The sequence below is a fragment of the Terrapene carolina genome, unplaced genomic scaffold (assembly GCF_002925995.2).
Source record: "Terrapene carolina triunguis isolate 2854851 unplaced genomic scaffold, T_m_triunguis-2.0 Scaffold90, whole genome shotgun sequence".
In the NCBI taxonomy this organism is placed as follows: domain Eukaryota; kingdom Metazoa; phylum Chordata; order Testudines; family Emydidae; genus Terrapene; species Terrapene triunguis.
Window position 1 is genome coordinate 63508 of NW_020664441.1, and position 18880 is coordinate 82387.

The window sequence follows — 18880 nt, forward strand, 5'->3', positions numbered from 1 at the left end:
CCAATATGATACATAAATGTTAAATAAATAGATATGTTCAAGGCTTAGATACCCTGGTGACAAATAGGACTGGGTGAATAATTTATTATTTGGTTCAGTGCCTGAGCTCAATAATATGAAAGAAATATTTTATCTGGGTTCACCTGAAACAGTAAAGTCAATTTTTCCCGATAAAATGAAAAAAAAATGTAAAAAAATTAGTTTGGGCTCTAATGAAATGTTTTATGCTACCCTAAACAAAATTATTAGTTTTCAGGGTTTTTGTTTAACTCTATTTTTTTAAAAATTAAACTGAGCTAATTTTTCCTAAGAAAACATCATTTTGACACAAACTTTGAAATTTTGTTTCAAAAATGTCTAAACTAAATATTTTGACTTTTTTGGAAACTTTCCCCCCATTTTTATTCAGTCGAAACTATTCATCAGATATGACCTGAATTTGTGAACAGTTTCAGTTGACCCGAAACTGCATTATTTGCCAAATCAAGTATTCACCATGTAAATTTCACCCAGCTCTAGTGACAGGCACCTTAGAAATATCTAAGATTAAAATACCTTAGCTTCTCTCTCCTACTTCCTGAGTCTTTCTTAATCTCAAAAATTTCCCCTGGCCACACTGCTTACCTCTGTCTCTCAGGCTCATCTGTGGGTAAGGTAATTGGGTTAACTGTCATTGCAGCAGTAGGCTGACTAAGCTAACCCCACATGTATTAACTGCAAATTTAAACACAATCCTCAGAAGTTACACAATTCTATGTGGTCGCTATACCAACCATGGTGAAGAGCTGCACTGCTGTAGAATTTCTGGGATAGCAGCAGTAATAAGGGGATTTAAAAAGGAAAGAATAGTTACTTACTCTAGTTTCTTTAATTTACAGTTTGGATCCTTCAGTGCTTGACAGAGCAGGTAAATAGGCGAATGTTTTGGCTTACCCTGACGTTGTTTCCTTAAAAAGGAGAAAATAGAAATTTTCTATATTGTTCTCTGAAGACAGATTTTAATTCTATTTCCTGAACATTGAAATAGCCTCTTGGACAGTGTGATCATACACTGCATATAGCTTATTCCGCAGTTACAGTTAATTGTAAATCCCCCAATTCAAAACTGCATCTAGTACTTTTTAAGTACATGGAGTCAAATAGAATATGTGCTACTAAGGTTAACCCATTCATTTTAGGAACTTGGGGTACTCTGATTCTTTGAATATTCAAATCCAGTTCTCACTACTCACACAAATGGGAATACCTTCAGAGGTTTTATGCTTATGTTTTAGGCAGTAACTGCTGTATCATTTCTGGAGATACAATAGAAATTATCATGTTTATTTAACTAGGAATGTTGTCTTTAATTTGCCCACAAAGCTAAAACCCAAATATGAGTATTTGTGTAACATTTTAAGTATGACAACTGTTATTCAATATTATATAATTGGGGTTACATTTTGTGAAATTACATCCCTATTAGTAACCAGAAATGGAGCTGTCAGGGTTCCCTCCCCACTCTGAACTCTAGGGTGACAGACCGCATGAAAGACCCCCTAAGCTTATTTCTACCAGCCTAGGTTAAAAAGTTCCCCAAGGCACAAATTCTTCTTTGTCCTTGGAACAGTATCACTGCCACCATTAAGTGAGTTAGACAAAGATTTAGGAAAAGGACCGCTTGGCGTTCCTGTTTCCCCAAAATATCCCCCCAAGCCCCTTCACCCCCTTTCCTGGGGAGGCTTGAGAATTAACAAGGTGAGCACAGACCAGCCCCTTGGGTTTTTAGGATACTAAAAACCAATCAGGATCTTAAAAGCAGAACTTTATTATAAAGAAAAAGTAAAAGAAGCACCTCTGTAAAATCAGGATGCAAGATAATTTTACAGAGCAATCAGATTCAAAACACAGAGGATTCCCCTCTAGGCAAAACTTTAAAGTTACAAAAAAACAGGAATAAACCTCCCTCTTAGCCTAGGGAAAATTCACAAGCTAAAACAAAAGATAATCTAACACATTTCCTTGCTATTACTTATTATTTCTGTAGTTTTAGATGTATTATTCCGTAGGAGCTGGATTACTTGCTTGGTCTCTTTCTTTGTCTCTGAGAGAACAACACACAGAGCACAAAACAAAGCCTTCCCCCTCTCCCAGATTTGAAAGTATCCTCTTTTCCCATTGGTCCTTCTGGTCAGGTGCCAACTAGGTTAATTGAACTGATTAACCCCTTACAGATAAGGGGATTCTGTACTTCTGACCAAGAGTGATTTTATATTACTGCATACATAAAGGGTGTTACCCTTCCCTTTATATTTATGACAGGAGCTTATTGGTTCCTGACAGCAGAAAGTGTAAAATGGCAGGTTAATTTTAAAGCAGCATCTCTATAAGAAATAGTGCTGAATAATTAAACAATTAAAATTCAAGAATATTCAGATGAATTTTAAAGTGAATTTACTTCCACTGTGTTCACACATCTTTATTGTGTGCTTTCCAAATATTCTAGCAAAGGGAATTTGCAAACAGGAATGTTGTTGAAGCAACATGTTTAAGTCACTATTACAGAATATTCAAGTGAAAGCAAAATTTGTATTTGTAATCCTGAGCATTCGTACAGAAATCTGGTTCTCATAGTTATGTTCATTGATTCACAGAACCGAAATATCTATGACCTGTGTGTCCAATCAAAATGAATAATTTAGAAAAATTAATATTTTAAAAAAATGAAATTGTTTGGACAATTTGTGAAAAAGGCAACATTCATTGAGTGAGTTATTCATTATTATCTGCCCAGCTCTAATAATCAGGTCTTTCTTAAACAGCAGTCGTAGAAGACTCGGGGAGACAGGGTGATAATTGGAGAGACAAGTGGGGTCACGGGAAGGGTTTTTTATCATGGGGGCAAATAAATCACACATATGTTGCCAAGGAAATGGACCAGAGTTTGGGGGGGGGAAACATAAGGAATGGAAGGGTATTAGGGACAAGGTAGATCAGAAGATAGGATGGGATGGTCGATGGTGTCACTGAGGCAGATGGTGGGTAAAAGGAGAGCAGGCCAAATCCCTGTCTTTTGTCACCCTCTTCAATCTGGCTTCCTCACCACTGAAGCTTCCATCTTAGTTTTTATTAACCTCACCCTTGTCAAAGTTCAGGTTTTGTATTCGGTCCTCCCTCTCCTCAACCTCTCCACTGCCTTTAACACCTTTGCCTACTCTCCTCCTCTTGAAACTGCTTCTTCCCTCAACTTTCAGGAATCTGTTATCTCCTGCTTCTCCTCCTACCTCTCTCGTCAGCATTTCATGTGCTGCATCCTCCCATCCCCCTTCACCTTTCATTGGCACCCCACAGGGCTCCACCCTTGGCCCCTCCTTTTCTCCACCTACACATTGACACTGGGAAATTTCATTCAAAATGTGGCTTTGACAGTCAAATTTATGCTGAAGACTTAGATTATTGTAAGGTCATCCAACACCATGGTGTCCCAGTGCCTTCCACAAGACATCTCCCCTCCAGCAGGAAAGAGCATGGTTATCACTGGGGTTATTTTAAAAGAACATGTATAACATGACAGTGCTGGTGAGAGCTGGTTCTTGTGGGAAAACTCAGTCAGAGATGTAGGGTTTGTATTTAGTTTTGAGGCAGTGTGTGTGTGGGGGGGGGCAGGGGGTTCCATTCTTATTACATCTATATGGATAGAGACCTCTTTAATGTTTTTAATGAAGTAAATACTAATCAGAATTGTGTGATCATGGGAGACTTTAACTTTCCAGATATAGACTGGAGGACAAGTGCTAGTAATAATAATAGGGCTCAGATTTTCCTGGATGCAATAGCTGATGGATTCCTTCACCAAGTAGTTGCTGAACCAACAAGAGGGGATGCCATTTTAGATTTGGTTTTGGTGAGTAGTGAGGACCTCATAGAAGAAATGGTTGTAGGGAACAACATTGGTTCGAGCGATCATGAGCTAATTCAGTTCAAACTAAATGGAAGGATAAACAAAAATAGACCTGTGACTAGGGTTTTTGATTTCAAAAGGGCTAACTTAAAAAAATTAAGGAAATTAGCTAGGGAAGTGGATTGGACTGAAGACCTTGTGGATCTAAAGGCAGAGGAAGCCTGGAATTATTTCAAGTCAAGGTTGCAGAAACTATCAGAAGCCTGCATCCCAAGAAAGGAGGAAAAACTCAAAGGCAGGAGTTGTAGACCAAGCTGGATGACGAAGCATCTCAGAGAGGTGATTAAGAAAAAACAGAAAGCCTACAAGGAGTGGAAGATGGGAGGGGATCAGCAAGGAAAGCTACCTTATTGAGGTCAGAACATGTAGGGATAAAGTGAGAAAGGCCAAAAGCCATGTAGAGTTGGACCTTGCAAAGGGAATTAAAACCAATAGTAAAAGGTTCTATAGCCATATAAATAAGAAGAAAACAAAGAGAGAAGAAGTGAGGATGGAGTGGAGGATAAGGATAATCTAGGCATGGCCCAACATCTAAACAAATACTTTGCCTCTGTCTTTAATGAGGCTAACGAGGAGCTTAGGGATAATGGTAGGACAACAAATGGGAATGAGGATATGGAGGTAGATATTACCACATCCAAGGTAGAAGCCAAACTCGAACAGCTTAATGGGACTAAATCAGGGGGCCCAGATAATCTTCATCCGAGAATATTTAAAGAACTGGCACATGAAATTGCAAACCCATTAGCAAAAAATTATAATGAATCTGTAAACTCAGGGGTTGTACCGTATGACTGGAGAATTGCTAACACAGTTCCTATTTTTAAGAAAGGGGGGAAAAAGTCATATGGGTAACTCCAGGCCTGTTAGTTTGACATCTGTAGTATGCAAGGTCTTGGAAAAAATTTTGAAGGAGAAAGTAGTTAAGGACATTGAGGTCAATGGTAATTGGGACAAAATACAACATGGTTTTACGAAAGGTAGATCGTGCCAAACCAACCTGATCTCCTTCTTTGAGAAGGTAACAGATTTTTTAGACAAAGGAAATGCAGTGGATATAATTTACCTCCGTTTCAGTAAGGCATTTGATATGGTTCCACATGGGGAATTATTAGCTAAATTGGAAAAGATGGGGATCAATATGAAAATTGAAAGGTGGATAAGGAACTGGTTAAAGGGGAGACTACAACGGGTCACGCTGAAAGGTGAACTGTCAGGCTGGAAGGAGGTTACTAGTGGAGGGACCAATCTTATTTAATCTTTTTATTACTGACCTTGGCACAAAAAGCGGGAATGTGCTAATAAAGTTTGTGGATGAAACAAAGCTGGGAAGTATTGCCAATACAGAGAAGGACCTGGATATCATACAAGAAGATGTGGATGACCTTGTAAACGGAAGTAATAGTAATAGGATGAAATTTTATAGTGAAAAGTGCAAGATCATACATTTAGGGATTAATAACAAGAATTTTTGTTATAAACTGGGGACGCATCACTTGGTAGTAACAGAGGAGGAGAGGACCTTGGAGTAGTGGTTGATCACAGGATGACTATGAGCCGCCAATGTGATATGGCCATGAAAAAAGCTAATGCGGTCTTGGGATGCATCAGGCAAAGTATTTCCAGTAGAGATAAGGAGGTGTTAGTACCGTTATACAAGGCACTGGTGAGACCTCATCTGGAATATTGTGTGCAGTTCTAGTCTCCCATGTTTAAGAAGGATGAATTCAGCGGGATAAATACCAGGGAGGGAGAAGAATTATTTAAGCTCAGTACCAATGTGGACACAAGAACAAACGGATATAAACTGGCCATCAGGAAGTTTAGACTTGAAATTAGACGAAGGTTTCTAACCATCAGAGGAGTGAAGTTCTGGAACAGCCTTCCAAGGAAAGCAGTGGGGGCAAAAGACATATCTGGCTTCAAGACTAAGCTTGATAAGTTTATGGAGGGGATGATATGATGGGATAGCCTAATTTTGGCAATTAATTGAGCTTTGTCTATTAGCGGTACATATGCCCAATGGCCTGTGATGGGATGTTAGATGGGGTGGGATCTGAGTTACTACAGCGAATTCTTTCCTGGGTGTCTGGCTGGTGAGTCTTGCCCACATGCTCAGGGTTTAGCTGATCACCATATTTGAGGTCGGGAAGGAATTTTCCTCCATGGCAGATTGGCAGAGGCCTTGGGGGTTTTTCGCCTTCCTCTGCAGCGTGGCGCACAGGTCAGTTGCTGGAGGATTCTCTGCACCTTGAAGTCTTTAAACCACGAGTTGAGGACTTCAATAGCTCAGACATAGGTCAGGGGTTTGTTACAGGAGTGGGTGGGTGAGATTCTGTGGCCTGCGTTGTGCAGGAGGTTAGACTATACGATCATAATGGTCCCTTCTGACCTTAAAGTCTATGATTCTATGATTCTACATTGGGCAGTGAGTTCCACCATTGTGGCCCCACAGCTGTGACAACTGAGTCTCCTGCAGAGACAAGCCTTTCCTTCCTTGTCAACAGATTGGTTTTTCTTGTGGAACAAAGCCACCAGGCCAAGTCACTGTCATGGAGGGACTGGAGCTCTCTCTCTCTCTCACTCTCTCAGCTGGGGCCAGCACCATGCAGTGTTTTGAAAAGAGTCAGTACAACCACGTTTAACTCAACTCTAGTCAATAGGGAGCCAGTGCAGGCAGCATCGTTTAGGGGAGATGTGTTCCTGGTAACGTAGCCACCCCTCTCCACTGAATCGAACACAAGTTACTCATCTTTACCATTTAGCCCTTTATGGCTTAGCCTTGCCCTGTCTGTCAACTGTAGTACACTATGAAGATGTCAACCTCTGCCTCTACTCTGCCGACCATGCCAGCTTTCATTACTCATTAGACCATAATATTTTCATGCTTTCTCCCTTGCTATCCCCTATGCCAGGGAGGAACACGTCATAACTCCATTACTCCTCTGCAATAGCCTTCTTCAAATCCCTCCTTAAAACTCACCTCTGCTGTGAATCCTGCAACACACTTGACAATGGCTGGGCAGCTGGTGCACATGACTCCTGCTTACTAACTTCTGCCCATTAGACTAAACGTGATCATTTACTAGTTAGTGCAACACATGGTGGTGAGTTTGTGAGGTGGGAGCTGGTACTGACCAATCTCAATTCATTCTGGGGCCACCAACATCCTATTACCGGGGTATGGTGTTTAATCCCTAGCACTAGGCTGTTGGGTTTCAAGATTGTCAGGCTGGGTTCTCTTCCTTGCTCTGGGAGGAGTCTAAGCTCTGCTGGTTAGAGACAGCAGAGCCATTGCAACAACCCTCCTGCTTGGGTTGTCTTCAGTAGAACTGGTTAGAAAATGTTCAACAAACATTCCTTAATACCTCTGGGGAGAAGAAGAGAGAGAGATCTCACCCCAGAATAGCTAATAACCCTATGGTTAGTGTTTTTCTCTCTGTTGGAGCTATTCCACTTTGTGCAAATCCTTAAGTATTCATTGGGCCAGAGAGAGCGAGACTGATTCTGTAATTGGGTAGTTAGGACACTGACCTGAAATGTGAGAGACCAGGATCAGATCAGTTCCCTGCCTGATTTGGCCAGCGCTGATCTGCAGGGAGTGGTCCTGGGCTCTCAACCTCAAAACATGAGCATCTCTCACATGATTTAAAGGACCACTCCCATGAGTACAGAGGCTACTAGAGATCTGTGAACTGCTCACTGTACGATCTAGTCCAGAGGTGGGAAAACTAAGGCCCGTGGGCCACATCTGGCCTGTGGGACCATCCTGCCCAGCCCCTGAGCTCCCGGCCAGGGACGCTAGACCCCGGCTCCTCCCCTGCTGTCCCCCCTCGCCCGCAGCCTCAGCGCGCCGCAAGCGCTCTGGCCCGCCGCTCCTGCTGGGCAGCGCAGTGGTGTGGCTGCGGGCTCCTGCTGCTCTGAGCGGCATGGTAAGGGGGCGGGGAGGGGGTTGGATAAGGGGCATGGGGTTCCTGGGGGCAGTCAGGGGACAGGGATCAGGGGGCGGTTAGATGGGGCGGAGGTTCTGGGGGGGGGTGGTCAGGGGACTGGGAACAGGGCATGTTAGATAGGCTTGGGAGTCCTGGGGGGCCTGTCAGGGGGTGGGGGTGTGGATAGGGATTGGGGCAGTCAGAAGACAGGGAGCAGGGGGCTTGGATAGGGGGTGGGGTCCCAGGGGGGGTTAGGGATGGGGCGGTCGGGGGACAAGGAGCGGGGGGGGGGGGGGGGGGGGGGTCAGGGGTTCGGAGGGGGGTGGGAAGTGGGAGGTGGCAGATAGGGGTCGGGGGACAGGCTGTTTTGGGGAGGCACAGCCTTCCCTATCCAGCCCTCCATACAGTTTCACAACCCCGATGTGGCCCTCCAGCCAAAAAGTTTGCCCACCCCTGATCTAGTCACTAGACAGGAACAAAGAGCCACTCTGTCTGAATGTATTAATATTTTGGCTCTTTTCACCTTATAGGCAGGGTGGTCAAAATGGATGAGGCTTAGATCCATGCTGTTAGAGGCCTGGTTTCTATCCTCGGCTCTGTTGATGTAAACTTGCCAATCTCTCCATTATCTTAGCTGTAAAATGGGTGGGTGATAGTTATACCTCCCCTAAGGCAGGGTTTTGAGGCCTATGTTAATAAGGGATTGTAGCGGGGTGCTTACCCCGCTCCTGCCCTGAAGGGCTTAAAACAGCCCTGGGAGAGGGCTGTGGCAGGAAAAGCAGCTACTAGGCTGATTGGGGAAGCAGCTGCAGCTGGGCCACGCCCCAATCAGGCCTCAGCTGGCCCTATATAAGAGGCTGGGAGCCAGGAGCTCAACATTCTCTCTCTGCATTCAGAGAGAGAAGGGCCTGGCTGCAGGGCGGTTAACCAGGTATCTGGAGGGGAGCAGGGCTGGGGAAAGGCCAAGGGAGCCGGGGAGCTCCGGCCTAGGAAAGCCCCAGGCTGCAGGCCTGGTAAGGCCTATTAGGTACTGGGTTACAGGGGCAGTCCATGGGTAGCCAGAGGCAGCAGGTCCAAACCTCTTTGCCTGTGATGAGTGGCTTATACTGCAGTCTGCCCCAGTGAACAGGGGCTAGATGGAGACTGGGCAGTAGGCAAGACTGAGGTGAAGTGTGGATAGTGGGTGGGAGTTCCCCTGGGTGGGGAGACCCAGAACTGGAGAGTGTGGGGGTACTGCTGGGGTGGGGGCAGCACCCAAGACAAGGGCACCGGGGTCCGGGAGGGACATGGGGGCCCAGTGGTAAGGTGGATCACTGGCCTGCAGAGGTTGCCCTGACGGTTGGAGAGCTAATTCCCTGAGAGACCAGCAGGAGGCGTTCCTGGGTGAGTCTGCGCTCGCTTACAGGGATGAAAAAGGCAGAGAAATATCAAGAGCAGCCAAGAAAACAGCTGGGATTAGAACTTACAAGCTTTTAGCTGGTACCTCAGTGCACCGTCCGCTAAGCTACTGGCTATTGTAGTATCTTCGCTCACCCAGAAAAAAACAAAAAAACTCCACACTCCCATGCATGACATTGCACTGGTTATGTGGAAACATGTGACAGTCTTGCAAGATGTGCGAGACATAGTAGGTCGGGTTAGGATTGTTTTTGGAGACCTGCTGAGCAGTTGTTAATACCGACACTGAGACACACCACCAATTATTGAATGCACCTTTTTTGTTTGTTAAAATCCAATTATACTGATAGGAAGAAGCTTCTGAAATATTTTTAAGATCCTATGTAATACTGTTTTTTTTTTAAAATGGTAATTTTAGTTTTATCCATATGCAGCAAATTGTGGTGAAGCATTCTAGTGAAAACAATTGTTCTTTGTTATTTTAAAGCTCTGCCGCATAGTTTGGTGGTGACAACACCCGTCTTCTGATTGCAGCTAGAGCTGGTTGAAACTCAGAATTTTGTAGGAAATTTCAAGTTTTGGTTTTGTTCTGAATTTTTATTTGAATATCAGTGAACTGTTCAAACACACTGCCTTCTACCCACAACAGCCCAGTAAAACTACATGCTGATTTTCAGTTGAGGCCTGATCAACACACAGTTTTAGTACTGCTATAACTATTTTGGTTAGGAGACAAATTTTTACCAAAATGTTCTGACCAGTACAATCCCTAGGGTGGGTGCAGTTTTACTACTATAAAGGTGTCTTAGTTGTATACCGGGCATGTGGAAGTGTGTATTTTGTTTCCTAGTGATTTCCTCATCATGGAAGGTCTCAGTGAGCAGCTCTCAACCTTCCTTGTACAATTGTTGACACAAAGCAGGTTTCCCTCCCCCGCTCTTTTGTCTCACCCTGTTTATATCTATCCACAAAACAGTACAGCAAACATTTCAGTCATTGAGAGGACAGCAGACCAAACAATCATGATTTTTTTTAAAAAAGGTCATTTTTTTTCGGTAGTGTGATAACTGTATCATTAGCTTACAGTAACCGTAGAATTATTCTCAGGTGGGTCATTCAGCCAATTAGTAGTTATCAAGACATAGGGAAAACAACATTTAATCTGTTAATGAAACTACAGATTTTTCAGCTCAGCGAATACTTACTGATATAGCCACTTTTGTCGTCTTGGGAGTTTTTCCTCATGGTCTTCTAAACTAAATGTACAGTCATATATACAAAGTGACTCCAGACTATGACAATGCTTTACACAGAATGAAAGAGCCCTTTGATCCATCTGGGTAAATTTCTTTTGATTTAATTTCAGTTCAGTGAAGTGATCCAATGCATTAACTGCAAAATCTTCTTCATACATCTCATATACACAGTGAAACAACTCAAGCTGATAACTTTGATAAATCCCCTCATGAACACAGGGCAAGATTAAATCTGTTTGTTGGTTTGCTTGAACCCACTTCAATAAATCTGCCTTAATTTTAGGTGAAAGTTTACACCCAAATTTTTCCTGCAGGTCCTTCATTCTTTCTTCATTTAAGAGCCCAAACAGGAATCGCACTGTTAACATTAAATAATTTTTAGAGTTTCCATAGTTTTCTAACAAAGTTTTCACATCTTTCTTTGGAATCCCTGAATCTGTTGTTTCATCTTCCGCCAGGACATATAACAAAGCTGCAAAAAACTCCTGAAAGCTTAAGTGAATGAAGCTGTAGAGACATTCACAGTCAGTTTCTTTTTGAAAAATATTCTCATTCAAAAAGAGGGGGAGAGAGTTTTCTTGATCTAAGCCGAACTTCTTGATTTCTTCTTCCTCAAACAGTATCTTTTGCTTCCAGATTCCATCAGCAGCCAAGGAACAAAGTCCCCTCAGATTTCCATGCAAGTGTTGCTTCGTATTGTTGCTGAGAGGCTTGACTAAACTGGAAAGGTAGAGCATATACACTCCAGTGACTGTTTTTGAAGTTTGTGTGAGATTCTCACCTTTTTCAAGCTGTTGTTTCAGAACCGTGCAGATGATCCAACATATGAAGGGGACAAAGCACATGGTGAAAAGAATTTCATTTGCTTTCACAAATTGTAAAGCTTGTCTTGCTTGGTTTTCATTTCCAAAGAACTTGTGGAAATATTCCTCCCTCTCAGCTTCAGAAAACCCCAGGATCTCTGCATAACGTGAGCATTCCAAACATTGCCCGAGTTTCTCCAGGGCAGCTGGTCTTGTAGTGATCATCAGGTAGGATTCAGGAACAACTGTTCTCCTAAATAAACTGCTCAGGATGATTTCCATTGGCTTCTTCTCCCAGGGATCAGTGCACAGATTATCTTTAGGCTGACCAAAGGAAAATCTCAGTTCATCGAACCCATCTATTATGAACAAGAGTTTTTCTGGATTCACCAGAATGTGGTTAACTGGTGCATTTGTATTAAGCCAACTTTTAAAAATCATGTCAGCCACACTTCCCTGCTCATTAAGAAGGTTCATTTCCCTGCAGTTTATGTAGAAAACATAATCAAACTTTTCCTTATAGAGTTCCCCAGCTGCCCAATCGTACATGATCTTTCTTGCAGTCATTGTTTTCCCAATCCCAGCAGCTCCCAGCAGCACAACGACTTGTGGTGTTTGTCCATCTTTATCAGGTTTATAGAGGGTGGCCAGTGTAACTGCAGAACTAGCTCGTTCAGTCATGACTTCTGCATGTCTCCATCCCATGGCCGTTATTTCATGTTCTCTCTCCTTTGCCTGACGAGGTCTGTCTACAATAGTCAGGTTTGTGTATCTTCTGTTTAGAATCATATAGTCACCAAAACGACTGTTCATGTCTTTTATTAGCTTGTATTTCTTTTTAATATCTTCTTTATACTTCTTCTGGTAACCTGTATCAGCAACATGAGACATTAGAAATATTGAACTGAAAGTTCAGAAAACAGACAGACTAATATCAGTCTAATCTCTTAAAATAGTTCTACTGTAACAACAATAATGGTTCTTCACATTTATAATGAAACCTTCTTCAAAAAGGAGCCTGTAATCACTTAACTATGGGTGAGATCCTGCAGCCCTTACTCAAATACGGACGCCCCACTGAAATTATTCATTTGAGTAAAGACTGAAGGCATCACTTCATTCTCAGTGAAATGCAGCCACCTCTCTGGTGAAATCCGGCTACTGTCTGACAGTGCACAGGAACACTACACAACAAGATAGGTCACCAGTGGAAGAGAATATCATATGCAGTTGAAACAATACTGGGAATGTAGGTGGAAAGAAAGTAACTTCATAAACTAGAATTTGTCAGGACACCTGGGTTTACAAGAGAGAGCATCACAGGATCTTTAATTACCACAATTGAGTACCTCCAGTTACCTTTCTCACTTAAGAGATGGTGCCCCTACAGCAGAGTGTCCTCCAGCATGAAGCTAGTACATTTGCTCAGTACTGACCCAGAGGGACACTTTGCACACATCTGTATTGGAAGTTGCCCAAGGTAATAAAAGTCCCTCTCAGCCCATTATATAAAATTGTTTGTAAAACAATTGATACAAACTGGATCATTTATCCTAGAAAAGCAGCACTGGGGGGTCTGCAAGGCTCCTGGTAAAGTCATAGGTTGGCATGACAATGAGCTGAGAGAGTCTGGAAATAGGAAAAATGTTTATAATTGAAATCACCAAAGGATTTTGATCGGTTCGCTGTAATGGCATGAGGCTGCCACCCCATTTTGTACAGAGTTTTTCTGGCGGTCGCTAAATGGAACAGAAGAACACGTGAAATGGAAGGAGCGAACTTCCCCATCATGGCTGCAATTCCTGGGATCCACCATGACACAAAGAGTGGAAGGACAGACAAATTGCTTAGGATGAGTACAAAAGGATTGCACAGAGATGTAGGGACAAAATCAGAAAGGCTAAGGCACAAAATGAGTTACACCTAGTGAAGGACATGGAAAGCAATAAAAGGCTCTATAAATACAACAGGAGCAAGAGAAGGACAAAGAAAAGCATAGGTCCACTGCTTAGCAGGGAAGAAGATCTAATAATGGATGATACCTAGAAGGCTGAGGTGTTTAATGCCTATTTTGCTTCAGTATTCACTAAATATGTTAATTGTGACCAGATGCTAACACAATTATTATTAACAACAAGAGGGAAGACCCAAAAGCCAGAATAGGGAGAGAGCAGGGTAAAGACTACTTAGATAAGTTAGATGCATTCAAGTCAGCAGGGCCTAAAAATTCACCTTAGGATACTTAAGGAACTAGATGAAGCAATCTCTGAACCACTCTCTCAGAGAACTCATAGAGGATGGATGAGGTCCCAGTGGGCTGGAGAAGGGCAAATATCTTTTTAATGATGGAACAAAGACAACCTGGGGAATTATAGACATGTAAACTGTTCATTTTTGTTTCACAGCAATAGTTCTGGGAACGTATCCAACTGAGTAAGCAGGAACCGCTGTCCTTAGGTAACTTCCTGGGTAGCCATCACATACCTTTTGCTGACAACTCTGATGGGTTTTGACTCTGATGAAACTCTGAAAGGGAAATTACATTTAAACAACAGTGTAAGAATGTAGAGTGTATTTCAATGCAAGTGAGTTTCTGTTCTGTACGGAGGCAGCAAGTGACAGAATGATGCAATTGCATCCTGTGTTAATGAAGTAATCACCAAGGAGAGCATGGCTACCAGCCATCAGTATATGAAGTTCAGTTTGGGGAATACTGCGAAGGGAGTTCAGTTTCTCGGACCTCCCCCTGCCTGGTTCTACTGATGACTAGTCTGCACTTTACATGATGAGCCGGCCATGTGGTCAGAGAAACACAGAACAACTAGCACTGGGACAAAGAGTCAATTCAGGAGTGTTTGTGGGGAGAGGGACTCCCTCACAAACACTCATGTTCCAACACAGATTAGGTGAAACAACTAAAGAGTCCATGCAAAGGACAATTCTGCTCTCGTTCAGGGATGGGCTAGGTGGCTCAGGAGAGCCTTTAAAACCTAGGGATCTAAAACAGACACTAAGGACAGCCCGAGGGAATTTGTTCGTTTGGGATAACTACCACTTGGGGCCTCTCCCCAACAACCCCTAGCTTTTCACTAGATTCAGTTATTGATAGAATGCTGACTGGATTAAACGTTGCATAGGCAACCAGAAATGTTTGCATAAATATTGCCACTCCTTTTGCCAAGCATCTGTGACTAACTTAGGGGGATAAAGTACCCTTTCCCCACCCCTCAATAATTATTATTTTATTACTGAGTTATGGTAGGATCTAGATTCCCAATCAGGGGCCCATTGTACTAGGTCCTGTGCGCACACATAACATGATTGTCCCTGCCTGACAGAGCTCACAGTCTAAACCAAGTAACTTCCCCCTGCATTGCGCTCTGGAGGCTTCTAAACTCTCCCCCTGGGGGACTGTCCATGGGAGTGAATTCCAAAGGCCTCTAGGGAGAGCCCCACTGCCAGCCCTGGAGTGTTCCATCCCAGGGACCCCCGGCAGAACCAGCCCAGCTGAGCTCCACTGGCACCGTGGGGGGCAGGGAAGTGGAACAGGAATGACTAACAGGGTTGAGTTTAGCTCCATCACTGAGCACATGGATTTTAACACTGCTCCACTAAAGACTGCCTCCCCACTGGCACTGGCTCTTACACTCTTGTGGGACACTGCAAAGCGGCCTGGAGCCTTTGGAACTGCAGCTCTCCATGTTTGCTGGCTCCTTGGCTGTTTGTACTGCACTGAATTTGTTTCTTGAATTAAAAGATAGCCTTGGAGATAATAAAGATCCTGCCTGGAACCCCAGGAATGTCTCATGTTGTCAACCAGCTGTTTGGGGATAACATACTCTGCTGTGATCAGTTACCAGTTACAGAGCCTCAATTCTCTGTCCCAGCTCTGGCGCAGGTTAGAGCAGCCTGGGGGCTGGTCTTACTTGCACTAGTTGCTAATGGTCACCAAGGAATGATCCTCCAGCTGGGGATGCATTCCAGCTACTCCTCCTCCCACCTCTCCCTGTCCATGGCACTCCCTCCCTCTGCACCGCTCTGTTGGCCCTACACCCACTGGGGACTCCCCCACACTGGGGATTTCCTCAGAGGGAGAGTTACAGGCTGTCTCTGCTCCCCTTGAGACAGCTGAGTGGTGAAAAGGGAGTGGAGCAGGTGAGAGAATCTGACCCACTCTGGGCATCTCTGCTCTGAGTCCCCCGGGCTTCCTGCTGGGATTCAGAATTTGTCATTCCTGCCATCAGCCTGTTTCTCCTTCTGCTCCTGCTGCTGCTGCCCTGGGGGAGATTCTCGGGGCAGACTATCAGGTTTTACAGTAACTTTATGTCTCTTACCTTTCTCTCTTTCTTCTCTGAGTTTTGCAGCAGACTCTCGGAGGTCGATCTGAGTGAAAACGTCTATGGTTACATCTACCACAGCGTCTCCACTATAGAATTCCATCAGAAGGTTCTTCGTATCTATCCTGTCGGCATTCTCCAGCCGACCTCGGGGGATGTTACCTTTCCCCTCAAAGTCAGAATGTAATAGTTTGTCTTTAAATCTTTTAAAGTCTTCCTGAGAAAGGTTGTCGAGGGCTCGTAAGAGCAGGTCACTGATTCTGCTGCTTTGGTTTCCCATCACTGGGCATCAAGAGATAAGCTAAAATGCAGTGTAAAGTCTTGGTGTTAATCATTAATTGGATCATTAATAACAACAATTATTCCCATGTACAGGAAAGAAGTAAGCTAATGGTGGGAGAAGGTCACTGGGCTCATAACTCCTCAGTGTTTCTCTCTCACAAATGATTCTTTGTGCCTTTTTCCACATCTGTAAAATGGAGATAATCCTACTGATCTAACTCACAGGGTGAGGTGCATCTTAGCTAATGTTTGTAAAGCCAAGTGAGGTTTTAGGAAGATACGGGCTATACTAATAGTATTTATCAGCCAATTGGATTTGAACATAGAGGTGGGACACCCTAATTTAATTAATATTTCAAAAATATAAACCCAGAAAATACAGGTTCTAGGGGGGCAGTCAAGGGATGGGGAACGGGGGGTTGGGTAGGCATGGGAGTTCTGGGGGTCTGTCGGGGTGGTGGTGGATGGGGTCGGGCAGTGAAAATAAGTGAAAGTAAGCTGGTACGCCCCGTGCGCCATACCGGGGCAGCCCGGCTTCCCCAGGCAGCAATTTAAAGGGCCTGGGGCTCCCAGCAGCGGCTGGAGCCCCAGGCCCTTTAAATTGCGGCCAGAGCCCCACTGCTGGAGCCCTGGGGCTATTTAAAGGGCCGGGGCTCCCGCTGCCTCTACTGCCCTGAGCCCTTTAAATAGCCGCCAGAGCCCCACCGCCTCTACCCCAGGGCTCCGGGGGCTATTTAAAGGGCCGGGGCTGTAGAAGCAGGGGAGTCCTGGGCCCTTTAAATAGCCCCCAGAGCCCTGGAGTAGCGGCAGGGCTCTGAGGGCTATTTAAAGGGCCTGGGGCTCCCACTGCCTCTACGGCCCCGGCCCTTTAAATAGCCGCTGGAGCCCTGCTGCTGGAGACCTGGGGTAGCAGTGGCAGCTGGGGGCTCCGGCAGCAGTTTAAAGGGCCCAGGGCGGTAGCGGCCCTGCCGCTGCTACCCCGGCCGGGGAGGGGGAGGACACTTACCGGTACAAGGAGGGCCGGGGCTGGCTCTGACCCCCCATCCCTGCCCCTTCCGAGGGCCAGAGCTGACCCCAACCCAGCCCCGTACCGGTAAGTCCCTATTTCTACTTTCACCCCTGGGGTCAGGGCAGTCAGGGGACAGGGAGCGGGGCAAGTTGGATAGGGGGTGGGACCCTATGGGGCAGTTAGGGTGGATGGTCTTGGGCTTGTACTCACCGGGAGGTGCTTAATAATCAGTTCCCTACCGGGTCGGCGGCGGCACTTCGGCGGCGGGTCGTTCACTCGCTCCAGGTTGGCAGCGGCACTGAAGGACCCGCCGCTGAAGTTCCGCCGAAAACCCGGAGCGAGTGAGGACCCACCGCCAAAGTACCGCCGAAGACCCGGTAGGGAACCGGTTGTTAACATTCTGGCAGCTCATCACTGGGTGCGTCTACACAGCAACTGCGAGGTGTCAGTCCCAGCTTGGACAGACAGACAGATGTGAGCTTCAGCTCTGCTTGAACTAGGGCCTAAAAATACCAGTGTGGCGGTGGAAACACAGGCTAGATGCCCAAGTAAAATCCCGCCCGACCCCCTGGATACATACCCAGGTGGCTAGCTCAAGCCACCGCCCATGCTGCTACTTTGAGGTGAGAGCACAAACACAGCTCATGCACATGTCTACCTGCACTGGGAATGACACCTCTCACTTGCTGTGTAAACATACCCACGGGCCCCATTCTGACAGGTCTCACCACCCACATGTACAAACTACAACTAGCTCAGATTAAAGTTAGCCCATCCCAAGAGAAAATGCAGAAAGTGATGGACTTACTGTTAGTCAGAACGCTCTCACAAGCATCATCTGAATGCCCTGGTTTGATCTGTTTCTCTCAGTCTTCTTTGTGTTCAAACACAGATAGATAGATAGATATAAAAACCTAGGAAGAGGAACAGGAAACTGTTTGCTCAAAGTTTATTGTGAAACACAAAGAAACTAAAACATCTTCAGCTAAAAGTGATCTTCAGCACTTTCTGAATTTCTCTAACAACCCTCATACCACAGCAAGTGTGATTTAAAGCCTTAGTCCACGTATGTATATTGTGTTGGGTTTTATTCCTTTTATTGACTTTTGGATTCACCCCTTTGGCTTCAGCAACTGGTTTCTCTGAATAGTGAGCTCATGAACTCCATAGACATGTTCACCACTTTTCCCTTCCCACACATTCCATGTTGGGAGAAAATATCGTAGCAGCTTTAACCAAGACAAGCCACGTATCATAGCGAGCAGCAGACAGAATGGGGACTGGACTTTGCAATCTTGATAAATAAATAGCAGTGATATCAGCAGGAGTTGAGGCTTACATCCTATTTGGGGGTGGGGGGAAGAATCACTATCTTTAATATTAAAAAAAATCATGAAAACAGAACTTTTGACAAAAATGAAGTCAGCAGAATTGGATCTTCGTGGACCACAAATATCATAAGCGTCAAAAATGAGCTTGGAAAGTTTTACAAGTCACCCATACAGTTACTCAGAAGGAAATTGCTGCTTGTTAAACGGAAGAAGGGAGGACACGTTTCTGATACATCCATGTGAAATTCTTAATCTCTGTCGTCTTTCTGGGGAAATTCTCTTTGAGATCAAATAAGCAGCAACTCTGAGCTCCCATGCTGGCTCACACCCCACCACCTGCCACCATTTGGGGCTTTGTTGCCTCATTTTAAGAATTTCTCAGGTTTTTGTTTTTGTTTGCAGCTGCCAGAAGCCCTTGTCCCACCTGAGAAATGGAAACGAGAGGTTTGCTGTTCATTTCAGCAGAGAAATAAGAAAAATGGGAACCAGAATCCATTGGTCCCACTCCTCTTGGGATGGAAGCAGAGAGATGGGTTTCTGCCTGGGGGCAGATCTCAGCTGGTGTAAGTCAGCTTTAGTACTACTGCCAAGG

General features: G+C 44.7%; 1 protein-coding gene across 1 annotated transcript; it reads right to left on the bottom strand.

The window, feature by feature from the left end:
- Positions 1-857: 857 nt before the first annotated feature.
- LOC112117579 (NACHT, LRR and PYD domains-containing protein 3-like) lies at positions 858-15946 on the bottom strand (the record flags this gene model as incomplete). The annotated part of the gene is made up of 4 exons (XM_026650510.1): positions 15664-15946; positions 13814-13855; positions 10476-12198; positions 858-947 (listed from the first exon to the last, which is right to left on the bottom strand). Coding segments are annotated over exons 1-4 (2138 nt in total), but the record flags the coding sequence as incomplete, so codon positions are not given.
- Between the last annotated feature and the right edge of the window lie 2934 nt (positions 15947-18880).